Raw genomic sequence first — 21651 nt, forward strand, 5'->3', positions numbered from 1 at the left:
TCCAAAAGACGCTTACTCCTTGGAAGGAAAGTTATGACCAACCTAGACAGCATATTCAAAAGCAGAGACGTTACTTTGTCAACAAAGGTCTGTCTAATCAAGGCTATGGTTTTTTCAGTGGTCATGTATGGATGTGAGAGTTGGACTGTGAAGAAAGCTGAGCACCAAAGAATTGATGCTTTTGAACTGTGGTGTTGGAGAAGACTCTTGAGAGTCCCTTGGACTGCAAGGAGATTCAACCAGTGCATCCTAAAGGAGATCAGTCCTGGGTGTTCATTGATAGGACTGATGATGAAGCTGAAACTCCAATACTTTGGCCACCTGATTCGAAGAACTACTCATTTGAAAAGACCCTGATGCTGGGAGGGATTGAGGGCAGGAGGAGAAGGGGCCGACAGAGGATGAGATGGTTGGATGGCATCACCAACTCAATGGACATGGGTGTGGGTGAACTCCGGGAGTTGGTGATGGACAGGGAGGCCTGGCGTGCTGCGGTTCATGGGGTTGCAAAGAGTCAGACACGACTGAGAGACTCAACTGAACTGAAGTTTAATTGCAGTGTTAATTTCCATTGACTAAATCTAGCTAACCTTGCAACTTTCCAAGATTTCCATCTCTTTTTTTGCAAATTAGATTTTTTTGCTGCAAATACTGTATGTAATAAGAGAGCTTCTTTGTACATCAAGCCTTTCATGGAGCATCCAAAATTTCCGCTGAGGACGTGGAGAAAGCTTCTCAAGGTAGAAAGAGCAGGGAGCAGCATTTCAGCAGAGGAGCTAGTGTGAAGTGAGTTTCTGACAAATAAGGCACGCATGTCATCCCCGTGAGTTCTTCAAACAATACAGCTCGTGAAAAGGAGCAAGGCACTCTACCTTGATACTCTATTGCTGTGACCACTTGATGATCTTTTGAGGCAGAGAATCCATAGGCCTTATGATCTGAAAGATGAAAACAAATAGGATAATTAAAATAGTGCAAAGTCCATCAAATGTCTGAATGGGATGCAGTATGAAGGAAAACTGGCCTAAAGTTTGGTGACGGTTTCCCACAATTCATAATACTTCAGTTTTAAAGTATCAAAATCTGAAAAACCTAGCACAGGGAGCTCAGCTTGGTGCTCTGTGATCACCTCGTGGAGTGGGAGGGAGGCTTAGGAGAGAGGGGATGTATAGTATACATATAGCTGATTCACATGTGGAACAGCAGAAACTAACACAGCATTGTAAAGCAATTATCCTCCAATTAAAAATAAATTAAAAAAAAAAAAACAGGAAAAGCCAAGGCAAACTATATATGTGTTTTCCATTTTCTACAATTCGGTTTAGCCCTGTAAGCATTTCCCAAAGCAAAACTCATGAATCTTTTTGCATTCCTCCCCTGACCCCTGCTGTCCCCACAGACAACACACTCTTGCAAGTTCAATTCTTAAAAAAGTGTTTGTGTCCTTAATTCAACCTAATATGTGATTTAGCACTGTCAAAGATATCATTGTTCCCTGTGAATAAAAGCTAACTATTTTTACTGCCCTATGTAAGGCTATAAATTGTTTTCTGAGCTTAACCCCGACTATACCTAAATATAAAGTCCTTTAACATATTTTTGCCTATGAAATGTATAAATAATATAAAATGCTTGTAAACTTTGTATATAAAATTCTGATGAAAAATGCAAACAGAATATATTCGATTTCCTCCTAAACACTGCAATGACTTTTCCAGGACTGGTCCGTAAGTTGAAATGACTGATGGATTATGAAGTCTGATAAGTGATGTGACGATGATGATAATGGTGATGACATCATCATCATCATCATCCCTGTAAACTTACAGAGAAGTTTTCATTTTAAAAGGTGTTTTCATAAATTCTTTTACTTGATAAAATTCAATAGTGGAAGTGATTTAGCGTGGTACGCATGATCCAGGCTGAAATAACAAAGTAGCTGAGCCAGGAGCTAAAAACTTTCTAATTCAATCTCTGATATGCTCATTTTGTATTATTTCACTTCACAGATGTCATTCTATGGCCCAGTTTCATGACCACGTTGAAAAATAATTTCAATCACTTTCTATTAGTATGCAATTCTGAAATTTAAATGCTACAAGGACAAGATTATTTATCTGTTGTATTCTCTGATGTAGTCCAAATACCTAGAACAATGCCTGGAATAAAGCAAAGCACAATAAATATTTATTGAACAAATGAATGAGACAACTTCTTATTGTTTACTAATGAGAAGAATCAAGTAAATGAAGTTAGAGCAAAATTAATACTAATGAAGGGTTCCAGAAAACAAGTTACTCTTTTCCGAAGGTGTCAAAAATATTCTATAGACTGATGTTAATTATTTTAATGCAAAGCATTCTTGCTGGTCATCATGGGTAAACAATTGAGGCAAAGCAGGCCAACTGCTGTCTACCCAAAAATTATACATGAAATAATCTAGGATGAAATTAAATTTATCATCAAGTCTAAGGAAGGTTATTTCTTGACGACTTATTTCTATAATATCCTAGAAATGCTAGTTCTCTGCTCATTCTACCATCTGTTTTCTGTCTTCATATAATTTACTTACACTATTTTTGCCAAGTAAAAAATGACTCCTCTGTTGCCATATTCAATGGACACTTAACGGTTTTTACCTTACTTGATCTCTCCAGGCCATCTGATTCTTTTGACTTCCTTGAATTCTGTGATTCACTCCTAGTCTTCCTTCTGTCTCCCCATGGGGTCTTCTTTCTCTTTGTCTGCCCATCCATCCATGCATTTATCCATTCATCAATTTATCCATCCATTCATCCAGAAACTGCTTTCCTGACTCAGCTAACTCCTTTCTACACAATCTTTCATACTCTTGATTTTAAAATTTATTTTTTATACTCTTATTGACTGAACTACCATTTATTTGCTGAAAAATCTGTACCTCTGGCTATAATCTCTCTACTGAGATTAAATTCAAAAAGTCCTCTTTCTCTTGGGTATCTATGTCTCCCATTTCCTACAGGCACCAAAAACTCATGGCAAAACAGAACTTTGCCTGCCCTCAAAAACTTTGCTTTATTCCTATGAAATCCCAATACAGTGAAAGGTATCACACTCCACATGGTTACTGTGCCAGAAAATTGAGCACTGCCCATGAGGTATCCACCCTCTCATTCAATTACTCACCAGTTTTCAACAGCAGACTGAGAACTGCATGGCATTCAGGACAATATTTTGATATATTTGCCCTTTCCCTTCTTAGTCCTTCCCCACCTTCATGCTGTCAAGTGTTATTTGCCTCAGGGAGTGGATGTGGGTAGCCAAAACCAGAGACAGAAAACCAGGGTATTCCTGCCTTTCCATATTTAGAAACGCTGACCATGAGGAAAATGGAAACGACTCACAGCTTAGGCAAACATTTGAGAGAAACCATCATGAATAAAATATATCTTCTCCCTGGACTTGGGGTACAGAGGAGGAAGTGAGTTGGAGGACACAGGCCTTAGTGAGCTCTTGAGAAAGAACAATAACTAACATTTATGAAGCACTTGGGCTTCCCAGGTGGCAAAGTGGTAAAGAATCTGCCTGCCAATGCAGGAGACAAAGGAGACTCAGGTTTGATCCCTAGGTCGTAGGAAATGGGGAGTAGGATATGGCAACCCGCTCCAGTATTCTTGCCTGGAGAATTCCATCAGCAGAGGAGCCTGGTGGGCTGCCATCCAGGGGTCACAAAGGGGCGGACATGACTGAGCACACGCATAGTAGTGTGGGGCACTTGGATGTTAGGCACCGTTCCCAGGGCTTTACGAGTATTAACTTACTTAACTCACACAACAATTATTTATGGTAGGGTGCCATCTTTATACACATTTTTCAGGTGAGAAACTGAGGCACCGAGTAGGTGAGAGACTTGGCCACAGTTATATAAGTAGTAAGTGGTAGAGCTGGGATTTGAACCTATCTCAATGATACCCAAAGTCCACATTACTTATTACTCTTCCACACTGGGCCCCAAAGCACATTTCCCACCAAGCTGAACTATGAGGAAGGGTTGCAGATTAATAAAGATGCCTGTTGGACAATTCCACCAATCTAATGAAGATGGGATAGGTTAAAAATTGGTGCTTAAGATCAAAGCAAGGATTGGCTCAGAAGAATAACACGAAGGTGGAAGCTAAGGGGCTATGACTAGAGGGGGAGGATATCAAGGTAATTTCAGAGGGACGACTCTAGACAAGAGCTGCTCAAAGCTGAAGTACTGACATTTGAAATTGGATCATTCTTTGTTGTGGAAAAGTATCCTCTGCAGTATCAGTGGCTTCTACCTACTAGATTTCAGGAGTATCCCTACTCTCCCACCTCAAGTTCTGACAACCAAAAATGTTTCTAGACATTGCCAAATGTCCCCTGCAGATGGAATGGGCAAGTCATACTGGGTTGAGAACCACAGCTCTAGACTTACAGCTAAGGCTGGTTTGATGACCCAGGAATAGACTTAAGGGTGGCAAGAAACCATGAGTTCAAGGGTTTTGAAAGTTCCTGTGAGATCAGAATTTCTTAACTATGAAATACTTTATTACACTTCTAGGAAGGAGAGAATAATTTTTCACATGGCATGGCATCTTTGAATCATTCATCTATTGTAGATTGACATGTAAATGAATCTTCTACTGTGCTAGCTTTTATCCTTCCTGAAGAATACGTGCTATACTGGATAATTTATTTTTTTCCTTTTTGTCTCTTCTCTTGGAAGCCTGAAGAGCAAATCTAATTGTGAAATTAAAAATCTCAAAAATCTACAAATCTCAAATGTCTAGTTCTACTTAACTGTTCAACATCGTTAAACTATTCAGGTTCTACATATCCCTGAAATGTAAACATTTTCACTAAGGAAACTGGCAAATTTATGTGAAGAATGCAGGCCTGAACTGCTCCTTTTTATTGATACTTGAGAAAATTTATCCGCATAAACCAGTTAACCCATCTGGCTCAGTCTTAGGGAGGGATTGAGACCACCAAAGAATAATTTCAAAATTACTCCTTTTCTTGTGTATTTCAAAAACCATAAATGGGTCTAAGAACTCTTTTAAAACACTCTATTTCCCCTTTTCCACATACTTCTGTCACATACCAGTATATGTCCTGCAGTCCTCCGACCCTCTCCCCACCCCTCACATCTTTCTTTTCCAGCTTCTCCTCTCCTTCCTCAATTTTATTTTGCAGAGTCCAAAGGGAGGGTTTGGAAAATTTCAGGGCGCAGAGGAAGGGGAGAGTAAGCTGGCCAAGCCAGTATCCTCTTAAATGAGCTGGAGGAAAGACAGGGCCTCATGGGTCCTTGTGAATTACACCTACGCTTAAATGACATGATGGCTGAATGTTTTTGGCAGTTGATTCTGATTCTAAACCATCATTCTGTGAAACTTTTGAAATATTCTTTGAAAAAGTTTCTTTTCCCCTTAAGTAATGTGTAAATTAGCACCTTCAGAGAAGGTCCAGTTATGACTGGCATTTCTTGTGATTTTTGAACTGTTTTAGTACACCTCTTAGACAAAACAATGAAGATTCATATTCCCTAGAAACCAGTTGAAAGGGCAATGTTGGCAAAATAGGAAAAGGTAATCTTTGTTCCCTTCACATCATGTCTGTGAGCTTTTCAACCACCACACTGCCTACTGAGAATGTTTATTTTCTTTAGGAGTCTTGGATCTTCTTTCATTTGAGGCAAACTTTAGTCTAATCTGAGACTGGAAGATCTAGGACTGGGCTCAATTATCTTACCGCTTTCTCCCAGTTTTCTACTTGCTAAAACCTCCTTTGAGAATTATTTCTTCAATTTTCAAAACTTGCTTTTAAAGTTCTATGAAAAAGAACAGCTGTTAACGTCAATAATTTTAATTCTCTCATAACTTTTCTATGTATATATCTGAATAGGAGAAAAAAATGTCCCAAGAAAGAAAAATGAAGGAGTGGTTGCACTGGAAAAGCTATGAATGCAAAAAAATTATAAAGAGGTTTAGGTCTATGATATTAATGAAGATAGTATTTCTTGGTAGCTGAATATTTCTTTCTATAATTTGAAGGATCTTCTTCTTGCTCCAATTCTATTTACTTCAAGGTTTGCCTTTCATTAAGCAAAAATATTTTTTAAAGTATGGTCACTTATGTTGAGCTTACACAGAAAGTTCTAAATTTTGAAAAGAGAATTTCCAGTCTAAGTCCTCAAATTCAGTTTTATTTCCCTAACTTACACACAATAACTCTATGGATGAAAACAAAATGTTCTGTATAAACATTTCACTGGAAGATTTTAGGAATAGGCTCTGTTGGCTGCTTTCTTGAACTGATTTTTTTTTTTTCCTTCACTTATCGTGAGTAAGTTAAGTATAAAAATAAACAAAAAACTGTCATGTAGGTCCACTGGTTGAGGTCAACAATTGTTTTAAACTTAGCTACAAAACATCTCTCACAGTTATGGATGTGTTCCAGAGCTGCTGGCCGAAGTTCATAAAGTAAGGTTAAGCAATGATTGTTTCCATAACTGCTAAACTCCAAGTCAAGTAATTCCTTTCAGTCAAATAAAATATTTTTGTTTCTTTTCTCCACCCCTGACTGTAAGAATGAAAGTTCTTATACTGTCTATCACCCACCTAGAATAGTTTAGCTTGACTAAGAATAAATATGTATTTACACCACCACAATTTAAAAGTTTACTATAAAAATGTTATTTCAATTAACACTTTTCAGTGGAGGGACTCAGCCCATACATACACATGTTTCTATTACTGCTCAACTGAAACTATCACAGCATTGTCAATCTGCTATACCCCAATAGAAAATGTTTTTGGTACTAAAACTAAATAAATAAAAAAATTTAAAGAGACACAGACGTAAATAATAGGCTTTTGGACTCTGTGGGAGAAGGCAAGGGTGGGATGATTTGAAGAACAGCATTGAAACATGTATATTATCATATATGAAATAGATCGCCAATCCAGGTTCAATGCATGAGACAGGGTGCTCAGGGCTGGTGCACTGGGATGACCCTGAGGGATGGGATGGGGAGGGAGGTGGGAGGGAGGGTCATGATGGGGAACACATGTACACCTGTGGCTGATTCATGTCAATGTATGGCAAAAACCATCATGGTATTATAAAGTAATTAGCCTCCAATTAAAAATTTTTTTAAAAGTGACATAGGAAAAAAAAAATTAAAAATTTTTTAAATTACTACTTTTCATTAAAAACATGATTGGGAAAAACTGACATATTACAGAGGCTTTGTTTCTTTTAAAAGTACATTACAGAGAATACCATGCATAGAACCAAGTAATAAATATTGTGGGTGTAAGTTATTTTCAAAAATAAAAATTAATAGTCATATGGCTTTGAAAATCACTTATATACAATTATTAGAGTGAAAAAAAATTTTTTTTTCATTTTGTGACCATGCCATGAGGCACTCAGGATCTTGGTTCCCTGACCGGGGATCAGACCCACATCCCACTGCAGGGGAAGCTTAGAGTCTTCAGCACTGGACTGCCAGGGAAGTCCCTAGAGCAACAAATGTGAGATCCACAGGGCTAGCAGCAACAATAATACCATCCAATATTTATTACAGATAAATATTTATATGGACAGAAAGTAACCTGAGGTAGAAATAAGGATATATTAGACAATATACTCATCTCTCTCACTGTCTGTCATTCAGCCATAACAGGTCACAGAAGGGGAGGGAGAGAAGAGAGAGGGAGGAGGGAGAAGGAAAAGGGAAACAGACACACACACGAACATGTCCTTCTAGTCTCCAACCGTTCCGGCCCTTCCTCTTAATGAGACATTGGCATCCTGTTTTCCAAGAAAGAGAAACTACACCAAAATGCAAGGAGAAATAAAGCGATGTTTCTGACTTGGGAGTTACCGGGTGGCTGAAGTCCTGGTGAGTTAATGATGACCTAAAGAATTCCAGGGTGATTTTGACAATGAATAAATTTTCCCCTTAAGAACCTAGCATCTAACAAAGATGTGACTCCATTATGTGAATATCTTTCTTTGACAGATGTGACAACTGAAAGAGGTTAAGGACCTTGCTCAAGGTCATGACACTAGAAAGCAGGGAAGCGGAGATGTGCGCCTATTTACAGCCAGTTTTGTCTGAGTCCACAGGCCTCCTCCCCCCCCACCCTTCACCCCCCATCCTCACATCAGTGCAAGGCACTGGGAGAGATCAGTATCAAACATGATATAGTCAGACACGCTGCAGACAATTTCACACGCATTATCAATATTTAGGGTTGTAAAAACATTATTCAGGGAATATATAACAAATTTCCATTTTAACAGAGAAAGTATTAATTGGCAAATGTTTATGATGAGTGAATGAATTTGAACAAACTCTGCTTATCTGTTATATACTGCACAAAAGTTTTATGCCTCCTCCCCTTTTCCAATTTTTTAATCATTTGAGTAAAAGAACGAGATGACACCACCCTTATGGCAGAAAGTGAAGAAGAACTAAACAGCTTCTTGATGAAAGTGAAGGAAGAGAGTGAAAAAGTTCGCTTAAAGCTCAACATTCAGAAAACTAAGATCATGGCATCCGGTCCCATCACTTCATGGCAAATAGATGGGGAAACAGTAGAAACAGTGGCTGACTTTATTTTTCTGGGCTCTAAAATCACTGCAGATGGTGATTGCAGCCATGAAATTAAAAGATACTTACTCCTTAGAAGGAAAGTTATGACCAACCTAGATAGCAAATTAAAAAGCAGAGACATTACTTTGCCAACAAAGGTCTGTCTAGTCAAGGCTATGGTTTTTCCAGTGGTCATGTATAGATGTGAGAGTTGGACTATAAAGAAAGCTGAGCACTGAAGAATTAATGCTTTTGAACTGTGGTGTTGGAAAAGACTCTTGAGAGTCACTTGGACTGCAAGAAGATTCAACCAGTCCATCCTAAAGATCAGTCCTGGGTGTTCACTAGAAGGACTGATGATGAAGCTGAAACTCCAGTACTTTGGCCACCTGATGCGGAGAGCTGACTCATTTGAAAAGACCCTGATGCTGTGAAAGACTGAGGGCAGGAGGAGAAGGGGCTGACAGAGGATGAGATGGTTGGATGGCATCACTGACTTGATGGACATGGGTTTGGGTGAACTCTGGGAGTTAGTGATGGACACGGAGGCCTGGCATACTTTGGTTCATGGAGTTGCAAAGAGTCGGACACGATTGAGTGACTGAACTGAAAAGAACGAGAATTGGTGTCTTGGAACTGAGTATCAGTTGTTTTCATAATATTATACACATTAGTAAATTTAGGGAAACTTTCACAGCATTCAGTGACCCAAACAACCAGACAATTAAATTTTTTCATGTGATATCCACAATGAAGCAAATAAATTAACTTCTTACAATAAAATAAGTTCTTGGAAATTTCAAAGTCTTCAAATGCTTAATAGTGATCAACAGCATTGGAAAGCCATCAGTGGGTGAATTTCTTACCAGATACTCCACACTAGGACATGAAAGAAGTCCTTCAGCCATTCTGAGATTTTTCTTTGATATTCCTAAAGTGACGACCTCAGCCAAACACAATTCATTAACCAGTGGCACTGATTATACATTTTAGATAGATAACAGCAGTCCACTCAAATCCAGTAGACCCTCAAGATAAGATGAAGAACTGCTGTCTTCCAATATTGATGTTAATAAGAATCACATACTCAAAGCAAGGCATAAATATCAACCATTCAATGTTTTAATTGGTTCTCCCTAAGATTAAGGTGCCAGGAAGTAATGGTCCTAACACTATGTGAGTGCAAAATAAGAAATCATTACTAAAGATGTCACAGGCACAAGGAATAAAGGTCAGGATAATAAAATGGGAGATAATTCAGTTCAGTTGCTCAGTCATGTCCAACTCTTTGTGACCCCATGGACTGAAGCACGCCAGGCTTCTTTATCACCAATTCTTGGAGCTTACTCAAACTCATGGCCATAGAGTCAGTGATGCCATCCAACCATCTCATCCTCTGTCATCCCTTCTCCTCCTGCCTTCAATCCTTCCCAGCACCAGGTTCTTTTCCAATGAGTCAGTTCTTCACATCAGGTGGCCAAAGTATTGGAGTTTCAGCATCAGTCCTTCCAATGAATATTCAAGACTGATTTCCTCTAGGATTGATTGGTTGGATCTCCTTGCAGTCCAAGGGACTCTCAAGAGTCTTCTCCAACACTACAGTTCAAAAGCATCAATTCTTTGGTGCTTAGCTTTGTTTATAGTCCAACTCTCACATCCACACATGACTCTTGGAAAAACCATAGCTTTGACTAGACGGACCTTTGTTGGCAAAATAATGTCTCTGCTTTTAAATATGCCTGAAATTAAAAGATACTTGCTCCTTGGAAGAAAAACTATGACAATTCTAGACAGTGTATTAAAAAGCAGAGACATCATTAAGCTTCAATATAGTTTTTTAAGATTAAAAGTTCAATACTGCCACCAGCATTTGATAGTTACATTTTTCAGAAGCAATGAACACACTAATTCTCAAATAAATAACTTTTGAGAAGAGGCAATATAAATCATTTCCCCAGAATTTTGATCAGCTCTGTTCAAAGAGCTAAAACCAAGTTTCTGGATCTGGATTTTGAACTCTGGTTCTGAATCTCTACAGTGTGCGAACCTGTATAGAAAGTTCCAACAGCTGACAATACAGATTACTCAGTGACTGTCTGGGTCAGGGGACAATGAAATGGTCATTCTAGAGTCATGTGATGTTTATCGGTCCACTTAAGTGATGCACGTGAGAAGATAGCTCTCTACCATCTACTAAGCTCTCTATCCCCTATTCTATACAGATGTTTGTTTTAAACTTTCTTTACACTTCAAGAGTTTTACCTCTCTACCTTACTGAGTGAATTTCAAAAACCATTAACAATAGTGTAAAACAAAAAGTTCATTTTTTGAAAGCATGAACATACAGCTATGAGTATAAATTGTTTTACAAAATATGTTCAGTTATGTCCAACTATTTGTAACCCCATGGACCATAGCCCACCAGGCCCCTCCGTCCATGGAATTCTCCAGGCAAGAATACTGGAATGGGTTGCCATTTCTTTCTCCAGGGGATTTTCCCAACCCAGGGATCAAACCCAGGTCTCCCACCTTGTAGGCAGGCTCTTTAGAATCTGAGCCACCAGGGAAGCCGTGTTTTACAGAGACTAGCATTGAAAGTATCAAAAAGATCTCTAACATCACCCATTTGTTAAAAGTATAATCAGCAAATGAAGTTATCTTTGCATTTCTCAAAAGAAGCTAGAGCACTGCTGATGTTTTTTATCTTTTTCTGAATTAGAAGACTTATAAAAATATAATGAAGAGATACACAACAGGAGACAGGCCGACCATGAGTTTAATACCGTTTAAGCTTTGGAATCCTCCCTTGCCTGGACACCTCCTAAGGCCCTGGACGTGGACAGGACCCAGGAATTTGTGTGCATTTTGTAAAATTTCCAAGGAAAATGCTGTTTTTTGGTAAAATTTTTCTTAATGAGAACTCTAAATAATTCATTCTTGAACACAATTATGGACGGCTCCTTATTAATGAATTTATTTATTTTTCTTTCTAATTTGACCACCCATGGTAGAGAAGGTGGGGCTTTCCGGGTGGTGCTAGTGGTAAAGAACCCACCTACAAGGGCAGGAGAAGTGAGAGACGTGGGTTCGATCCCTGGGTCAGAAAGATCCCCTGGAGGAGGGCATGGCAACCCACTCCAGTATTCTTGCCTAGAGAATCCCATGGACAGAGGAACCTGGTGGGCTACAGTCCGTAGGGTGGCAAAGAGTCGGACACTACTGAAGCAACTTAGCACACACACAATACAGACAATGGTCTCCAGAGTCCACTTTCTGATAGCTCAACCTTTAAAATACTAAGATTCTATGTGACCAATTAAATTGTAATTTCTTTCTCAAATTTTAATTCTTAAAATATGAGAGTGGTATAGATTTTATTTTTCAACTCTCCTGATGGATGATTCATAAAAGTTTTAGCCCTTACACTTCACACATGTGTTATTAATTAAATTCTATTACCATAAATGCTTCCAGGAGAGATTTGAAAACTAAGGGAAAACTTCCCAGTTTATTGTTGCTTCATGTTTCCTTTGATTAATCTTCAGGAAGCCAAAGGAACAAGAACCACTTATTTTGAAGTGCAGAACTGGGAAACAATGGCTTGGCATTGCTTAACTGTCATATCTTACTACTGTCAGGCAAGACTGCTTTGGGTTAGCTACTGTGATTTCTAGGGTACTCAAGTCCAAGATAAAGTCAGTTCTCTGACTCATTCTTTTATTTCAAAACCGATCCTACACATCTGTGAGCTAACAGCAAAACATACTTTTTAGGGCCTGTCAAACAGGCCAAGTGAAAGAAGTGATTTAAAGAACATCTGTGTTATGGGCTGAATGTTTGTTTCTCCCCACAATTAAATGTTGAAATCCTAACCCCTAATGTGATGGTATTAAGAGGTAGGGTGTGGGGGAGGTGATTAGGTCATGAGGATGGAACCCTCATGAATAGGATTAGTGTCCTCATAAAAAGGGACCCCAGAGAGCACCCTCACACTCTCCACCATGTGCATATACAAGGAGTTTGCAGTCTCCACTATTCAAAACACCCCCAAAGTGAAAACAAACCAAATGTCCATCAACTGATGAATGGATAAACAAAATGAGGTTTCTCCATACAATGGCATATTATTTGACAATGTAAAAGAATGCCATACCGATAACATGCTAAAATATGGATAAACTTTGAAAATATTATGATAAGTGAAAGAAGTCAGTCACAAAGATCACATATTATATGATTCCATTTTTATGAAATAGGCAAATCCAGTGACAGAAAACAGCATGTAGTGGCCAGGGGCTGGGGAAGGTGGAAATGGAGAGTGACTGTTTAGCTATGAGGTTCTTTTGGAGATAATGGAGCTATTTTGGAATTGGATAGTGGTGACAGTTGCACATATCTGTGACTATGCTAAAAAAAAAACCCATTGAATTATCTACTTTAAAAGGGTGAATTGTATGATATGTGAATTATATCTCAATAAAGCTGTTTAAAAAAAAAAAAAACAAAAGAAGAATTTGGCGGTCTGCAACCAGGGAACAGGCTCTCACAGATGCCACGTCTTCCAGCACATTGATCTTGGACTTCTAGCCAAGAACTGTGAGACATGAATGTTTGTGGCTATCCAGTCTGTGGTATTTTAGGGACAGCAGCTCAACATAACCAAGACAATCTGCATACATTTGAGTCAGCGGGGCCTACACAGCTGCACCCTGGAATGGTCAGAAAATGAGTATGTCCTATTAGAAATCCAATTTTTGATATTTATTCAGATCAAGTATTAAAAAGGTAAACAAAGGTATTTGTGTCCAAATACGGTATGTAAAAGTCTATCTGCCATAACATATTTCAGATGAAATGACTTTGACATCCTATGCAGCATGAGGAAGACTGAGTCTGTGGCAGAATCAGCCAAATATATATTTTTAACTATATAAAGTCAGCCTTGGGGGCTTCTCAGGTGGCACAGTAGGAAAGAATCTGTCTGCCAGGGCTGGAGACGCAGGAGACATGGGCTCGATCCCTGGGTTGGGAAGAGTCCCTAAAGAAGGAAATGGCAACCTGCTCCAGTATTCTTGACTGGGAAGACAGAGGCACCTGCCAGGCTGCAGGCCATGGGGTTTCAAAGAGTTGGACATGATTGAGCAACTGAGCAGGCACGCACGCAGAGTCAGTCTTAGCATTTCAAGTTTTTGATGAGGAAGTATTAGAACTGACTTCGCACCTCTGAGTATAAACAGCTGAAGAGTATTGTACTGCCAACAATGCCACCTTCCACGGATTGGCTTTTTGATTGAATATTATCTACAATCAAACAGAAAGCAATATTAAAGTCCAGATGGGTGAGGAAAGGGTAGTCTGAGCGACTGAACTGAACTGAACTGAAGTCTTTGTGCCAGATGCAAACAGAATCATTTTTTGTCTTCAGGAAGTCAGAACTGGCAGAAAAGAAATGAGGTTTAGCTAGGCTTAAAACCACCAGGCTATGAATGACTAGTCACATGGCCTTGGGAAAGCTACAGCCTTGACCTTATAAACCTTAGTTCCCATTTAGGTAAAATGAAAATAATAATGCCTTCCTTATTGGTTGCAAAGATTAAATTAAACCAAGTATCTGACCGCTTAGCCTTGAACATGGCCCAGGGTCCATTCTCTACAAACATTTGTTTTTCCTCTCCCTCTCCTCACTCCACATTGTTTTTTATCCCAAGTGGTGATGCAAATTCAGTGTTTCACAAATGATTCCATAGTAATCATATATTAGGATGGACTGTAAGAATAGAAAATGAATCCTTATGGTTATTAGTTTTTCTTCCTTTTCATTTACTTATTTATTTTGGACGTGCTGTGCAGCTTGTGGGATCTCAGTCCCCCAACTGGGGATTGAACCCAGGCCACAGCAGTCAAAGTGCCGAATCCTAACCACTAGACCACCAGGAAACGCCCACTTTTCTTCCTTTTAAAATGACCAGCTTGACTTCATTACAGTGGCTGCTTAGAGAAGGAAGCCCGAAGATTCAGTTCTTGCTTTGACACTTTTGGGACAGGTACAGCCTCTGTGAACAGTGTTTTGTCATTTGTAAAACATGATTTTTGATGACGCCTTCCCTACCTACCTTCATCTGACACAGTTCACCATACCCTTCTCCCTTGTATCATTTCCAGTCCAAGACAACACACCTGTCTGGTTTTCCTTCTCATGGGTCTTACCCTGGGACATTTTCTCTTCTCTGTCTATACTTCCTTAATGATGTGATCCAAACTCATGGCATTAAATGCTCCCAGATGTTAACTCCCAAACACATATCTCTGGTTTAGGTGTCTCTGATGAACTCTGGACTCAAATCTAAACGCCTATTCAATCTTGAAGCTCTAACAGACATTTCAAACACTATGTACAAGTCTCATCTTTTTTTCTAAATCGGCTCCACCTTCCCTACCTCAAATGATATTCTGGTTATTGTGGCCAAAAATCTCACAGCTCTACTTAATGGTCCCACTGCCCAAAGTCCATACCATATCCAATTTCTCAGCTAACCTACAAGCTCTAGCTTCAAAATGCATCCAGAAACTGGCCCTTCTCACTACTTCCATTGTACCATGTGGTATGAGCACCACTGTCTCTTGCCTGGATCACTGCAGTAGACTCCTGACCAACCTTCTACTCTGTCCGACCCCCTGTAGAATTTAATCTCAACACGTCCATTAAGATGATGCTTTAAAATGCTAAATCAGATTGTGGCACCTTAGATTAGTTCATTTCACCAGATAAAGGTAAAAGTCCTATACAACTTGGCCTCATTGCCTTTCAGACTTTCCTTAACACTTTCCTAAACATTTGCTCTAAGGACAAAGGCCTCCTTCTTCATCCTAAAACAGGCCAGGCTCTGACTATTTTCTCTGCCTGAAAGCCTCTTCCTTCAGATGCCTACTAAGTGTCTCACTTCTTCAAGTTTATTCTCAAGATACCTCCCTGATGAGGTCTACTCTGATGACCCTAATAATATCACAACCTCACCTTCACCTGACCTTTTCCTTTCCAAACTCCCAATTCCTTTATCTTGTTTTGATTTCTTTTTTTTTCCATTTCAGCTGTCATTCTAACATGGCATATAATGTGCTTATGTATTGAGGGGAAGGGGCTTCCCAGATGACACCAGTGGTAAAGAACCTGCTGGCCAATGCAGGGACACATGACAGATGTGAGTTCGATCCCTGGGTTGGGAAGATCACTTGGAGGAGGACACGGAAACCACTCCAGTATTCTTGCCTGGAAAATCCCATGGACAGAGGGAGCCTGGTGGGCTGCAGTCTGTAAGGTCATAAAACGTCGGACACAACTGAAGTGACTTAGCACAGCACACACATTGAGGACAGGGGCCTTTATGTCTTTATCAATATGCTAAGAGACAACAATAATGCTTGGTGTATAGTGGATACTCAATAAATATTTGCCAAATGAAGAAAGGAAGTTAACTTTGGGGGAAATGAAAATGGAATATAAAGAGCTATGCTTAATTTCTTAAATTAAGGAAGAGATGCACAAGACTAAACAATGAAAAAATTTGAAGCCACCAATTTGAAAATAAAACTCTTAGTTTATTACAACATCACTGTGGGGAGTCAATTTTAATATAATATAGCAACAAAAAGGGGCTTCCCTAGTGTCTCAGATGGTAAAGAATCCACCAGCAATGCAGGAGACCTGGGTTCAATCCCTGGGTTGGGAAGATCCCCTGGAGAAGGGCATGGCAACCAACTCCAGTATTCTTGCCTGGAGAATCCCCATGGACAGAGGAGCCTGGCGGGCTACAGTTCATGGGGTCACACAGAGTCAGACATGACTGAGCAACTAAGCACAGCACAGCAGCAACAAAAAATTAAACATACGAATATATTTGATGCTAAAAATGATAGAAATCAACTCCTAAAATATCTGAGTAGTTACTTTAAATGTGATTTTAAATTCCATAAATCACCATTCTTGTAAACATATCTCTGTCACTTAAAAGTAAAAATAAATTTAATAAAAAATTCTAATGTTAATAATTACATAGATAAATTTTATTTTTAAAACAAAATTATTTGCTTTTTAAAAGTTTTTATGCACAATTTAAAACAGCACTGTGATGGTTAATTTTGTGTCAACTTGGCTAGACCACAATGCACAGATATGTGGTCAAACATTATTCTGGATGTTTTCATGACAGTGTTTTGGATGAGATTAACATTCAAGTAGGTAGAATTTGAGTAAAGCAGATTCCCCTCCATAGTGTGGGTGGGCCTCAACTAATCAGTAGAAGTTCAGAATAGAACAAAAGACTGACCTTCCCCAAGCAAGAGGGAATTCTTCCTACAGACAGCCTTGGAACTTAAACTGCAGCACTGGCTCTTCCTGGGTCTCCAGCTTGCTGGACCACTGTGCAGATTTTGGATTTGCTTGCCTTCTTAATCACATGAGCCAGTTCCTTAAAATAAATCAATCTACCTATTTATCTGGGCTTTCCCAGGTGGTACTAGTGGTAAAGAAGCTACCTGCCAATGCAGGAAACATAAGAGGTGTCGATTTGATCCCTGGGTTGGGAAGATCCCCTAGAGGAGAACATGGCAACCCACTCCAGTACTCTTGCCTGGATAATCCCATGGACAGAGGAGTCTGGCGGGCTATGGTACATAGGATTGCAAAGAGTCAGACACAACTGAAGTGACTTAGCACAGCACAGCACACCTATCTACACACACACACACACACACATACACACACACACACACATATCCCATTGACTCTGCTTCTCTGGAGAATTCTGACTAATACAAGCATCATAAAGAGTTACAGTAATAAATTAATTTTGAAGTGTTTAATACAACTCTTCTTTGTTCCTTTTGGAGATTCGGCAACACACTGTAATTTTTAAAAATGTTCTGTAATCAACTATTTTCTGAGAAAGCTGATCTAGAACAACCTTACAAAATCAATCACTGTCTTTTAAGTCTTAACAAATACACTTCAAGAACATGTTTTTTAATCTTCCTTATCATTTTCACATAGTCTTCACTTGGAAGGGAAGTGTGGGCTCTAAAATTCTCCATTAAGATTCTTTCCAATATTCAAGGTCCCTCTTAAATCTTATCACCTCCAGGAAGTTCTCCAGTGGAAGCTCTGAATAACATCTTGACTACCCATGGAGCTTTCCTTTTGAATCTACTTTGATAAAATTAAATAGCAGTTAAAGATTTGCCACATTTGGTGGGTTTTTTGACACCATTTCCTCTTGATTCTTTTTTCTGATTTCTTTTTCTGTCATCTATCCCTCAGATTGGCCACTGACATTTAGCATTTCAAAGAAGGATGAAATTTCCACAATCATAAAGATTTGACAAACACTGGGTAAGCAAGCTAAACAAAGTTATCTACTGTAGAATTTTTTCAGAGCTTGTAGTACGCTAAGGAATCAAAGGGGGAAGCTCTGAAGAAAGCTAAGAATGATCAGGCTGTGTTTTCAGAATCTAACTCTTGTAAGAGTCAGGCAGATGAATCATGAATTTGTTCACATCTGTATTCATTCTTAGCTATTTTCCAAGAAGAACTATGACTTAGAGGAGAACAAGAAAAAAAGTCCAAGAAAAAAATATGTAGACGATTGAGAGTGAAGTGAAGTGAAGTGAAGTCGCTCAGTTGTGTCCAGCTCTTTGTGACCCCATGGACTGTAGCCTACCACACTCCTCCATCCATGGGATTTTCCAGGCAAGAGTACTAGAGTGGGTTGCCATTTCCTTCTCCAATGCATGAAAGTGAAAAGTGAAAGTGAAGTCACTCTGTCGTGTCAGACTCTTTGAGACCCCATGGACTGCAGCCTACCAGGCTCCTCCATCCATGGGATTTTCCAGGCAAGAGTACTGGAGTGGGTTGCCGTGGGGTCACGAAGAGTCGGACACGACTGAAGCGACTTAGCAGCAGCAGCAGTAGCAGCAAGACTGAGTGACTGAACTGAACTGAACTGAAGTCATGAATTTAGGAACTAATAAGTTTCAGGTGATATAATGCTAGTGATTGCAATGGCGTGGAAAGGGGCAGTTTGATGTGGGTTGAATGGTCAGTAAAAAATGGAGAAAATAAATATAGACCAACAATTCACAGTGTTTGGCTACAGAATCATGGCATGTTTTTTCCCCTCTCCAAACTGTGGAGCCTTAACTGTACAAGCCTGTGATAAAAGAGCTAACAATGACCTTAAGTTGAAGATACATGAGATAGGGAATAATTGCTTAAGAAAAAGACTCAGGGAGCCTAGAAGAGCATAATGACCACAGGTAAGGAACTGGCTTTTAACAAGAGAAACTCTTCTTCGATTCAGGAGGGAAACAGCTAAGAATGAATACAGATACAGTTGTGGACAAGTTCACAACTCATCTGCCTGACTCCTACAAGAGTTATAGATTCTGAAAACAAATCTGATCAACACTTAGCTTCCTTCAGAGCTTTCCCTTTGCCTTCAGGAGGAATTCCAAGTTCCTTCAAGTGGCCTTCCAACGCTAGTTCCTGTCTTTCAGTCTCCCCCTCAACCACTACTACCATACCCTATATTCAAGTCACCCACCATAGGGATCCCATTCACACAGGTTCTTTCCACTCCAAATGCCTTTGCAGTCTCCATTCTCTTTGCCGAAAATGCCAGCTCTTCAACACTCCCCTGAGAAATGGTGAATGTCTCTGTTTAAGTCAACTCCCCGCTGAAATATCAGGAAAGGAAAAGCCTTCTCCACCCCTTCTGTCCTTCTATACATACTCATCCATCCACCCGACAGAGCATTTTTCACAAGCCCATATTTGCTCATTTTTACAAACCATCTTACAAACATATCTGATTCTTTCATTGGGTAGTGTTGGTACATGGTGATATTAGGAACTGTCCAACACATTTGTACCTATAGTGTGGTTAACACACAAAAAGTGAATGTGAAGTCGCTCAGTCGTGTCTGACTCTTTTCGACCCCATGGGCTGTAGCCTACCAGGCTCCTCTGTCCAAGGGATTTTCCAGGCAATAGTCCTGGAGTGGATTGCCATTTCTTTCTCCAACACACAAAAGGAGGTAATTAAATGTCTGTTTAAACAAGACTGAACATGTTTTGTCTTCAAATCAGATGTACAAATTCTTTTACTGTATTTTATATGTACTATAAATATATATCTAATGTAAAATATATTTTAAATATACTATAAACTATATATATTTTTAAGTAGCACAATACCTGACATACTAGACCAATGAATGTGAAAGTCTCTCTGTCATGTCCGACTCTGTGTGAGCCCATGGACTGTATAGTCCATAGAATTCTCCAGGCCAGAATATTGGAGTGGGCAGCCTTTCCTTTCTCCAGGGGATCTTCCCAACCCAGGGATTGAACCCAGGTCTCCTGTATTGCAGGTGGATTCTTTACCAGCTGAGCCACAAGGGAAGCCCAAGAGTACTGGAGTAGGTAGCCTATCCCTTCTCCCGTGGATCTTCCCAACCCAGGAATCGAACCGGGGTCTCCTGCATTGCAGGCAACTGAGCTATCAGGGAAGCCTTCCAGTAGGGAAGACTAGTCAAATTAAAGTATTAAGCTTTAGTTATATTTTAACATTTCTTTGACAATATTAAAAATCTATAGCCTCTTTGTACAAAAAGCTAAAAGTAATACTGATACTTGTTATTCAGTCGCTAAGTCGTGTCTGACTCTTTGAGACCCCACGGACTGTAGTGCACCACGCACGCTTCCCTGTCCTTCACCATCTCTCGGAGTTTGCTCAAACTCATGTCCATTGAGTCAGTGATGCCATCCAACCATCTTATCCTCTGTCGCCCCCTTCTCCTCCATAACTCTAAACTAGCAATACCTTCACTACATATAAAAGAAAAAAAAAACTAGCATATGGTAGTGAAATATGCATACATGCACATGTAGTTTTTCTGTAGTACAGTCTGTAAAGTCATTATTTTTAACATTTTTCTCCTATTTAACTTTTTTTTTCATATCAGCTAAAAATGGACCTCAGAAAGGGAAAAGTTGGTTCTCTAGAAATAGAATATGTTATAAATTTCCTATCTTCAACTGCCACACACTGAAGAATTTAGGGCAAATATGAAATTCATGTAATTTAAATTTATATATTTTAATTAATTGGTCCTCAGCACTATCAGAATCTCTTTGCGTAATAAATTTTTGATGCCTTTTTTTATTATCCTGCATTGGCAGGTGGATTCTTTACCACTGCACCACCTGGAAAGCCCTTTTTTTAATGTTCCTGAAACAAAATTTATAGATAATATAACACTATATATATTCATGTGTATGAATATATATACAGAATTTGGAAAATTAAATGTAGTATTTCTTTAATATTGCTACTGCTGTTAAGTTGCTTCAGTCGTGTCCGACTCTGTGTGACTCCATAGATGCAGCCCACCAGGCTCCCCCATCCTTGGGATTCTCCAGGCAAGAACACTGGAGTAGGTTGCCATTTCCTTCTCCAATGCAGGAAAGTGAAAAGTGAAAGTGAGGTTGCTCAGTCGTGTCCAACTCTTAGCAACCCCATAGACTGCAGCCTACCAGGCTCCTCCATCCATGGGATTTTCCAGGTAGGAGTACTAGAGTGGGTTGCCATTGCCTTCTCCATCTTTAATATTAAGGAGAAATAAAAGGAAAACAACTTATAGTAACATAATATAGGTTTCTATTTATAAATGCTTATCAGTTCAGTTCAGTTCAGTCACTCAGTCGTGTCCGACTCTTTGCAATCCCATGAACTGCAGCACGCCAGGCCTCCCTGTCCATCACCAACTCCCAGAGTTCATCCAAACTCATGTCCATTGAGTCGGTGATGCCATCCAGCCATCTCATCCTCTGTCAGCCCCTTCTCCTCCTGCCCCAAATCCCTCCCAGCATCAGAGTCTTTTCCAATGAGTCAACTCTTCGCATGAGGTGGCCAAAGTACTGGAGTTTCAGCTTTAGCATCAGTCCTTCCAAAGAACACCCAGGACTGATCTCCTTTGGAATGAAC

At 39.5% G+C, this 21651-nt stretch overlaps 1 protein-coding gene and 1 non-coding gene across 2 annotated transcripts in view; both read right to left on the reverse strand.

The window, feature by feature from the left end:
* JAM2 (junctional adhesion molecule 2) overlaps positions 1-21651 on the reverse strand; it is a gene marked incomplete at its 5' end in the record, with an annotated part of 83476 nt that overhangs the window by 28778 nt on the left and 33047 nt on the right. Inside the window, one exon of the mRNA XM_010838470.1 lies at positions 873-938. Within this exon, the coding sequence (XP_010836772.1) occupies positions 873-938 (66 nt within the window). The remainder of the gene's footprint in view (positions 1-872; positions 939-21651) is intronic.
* Positions 14477-14548, reverse strand: TRNAQ-UUG. The gene has a single exon. It is a non-coding gene; the product is annotated as a tRNA-Gln (tRNA).

The sequence above is a fragment of the Bison bison genome, unplaced genomic scaffold (genome assembly GCF_000754665.1).
Source record: "Bison bison bison isolate TAMUID 2011002044 unplaced genomic scaffold, Bison_UMD1.0 scf7180017864094, whole genome shotgun sequence".
Lineage (NCBI taxonomy): Eukaryota > Metazoa > Chordata > Mammalia > Artiodactyla > Bovidae > Bison > Bison bison.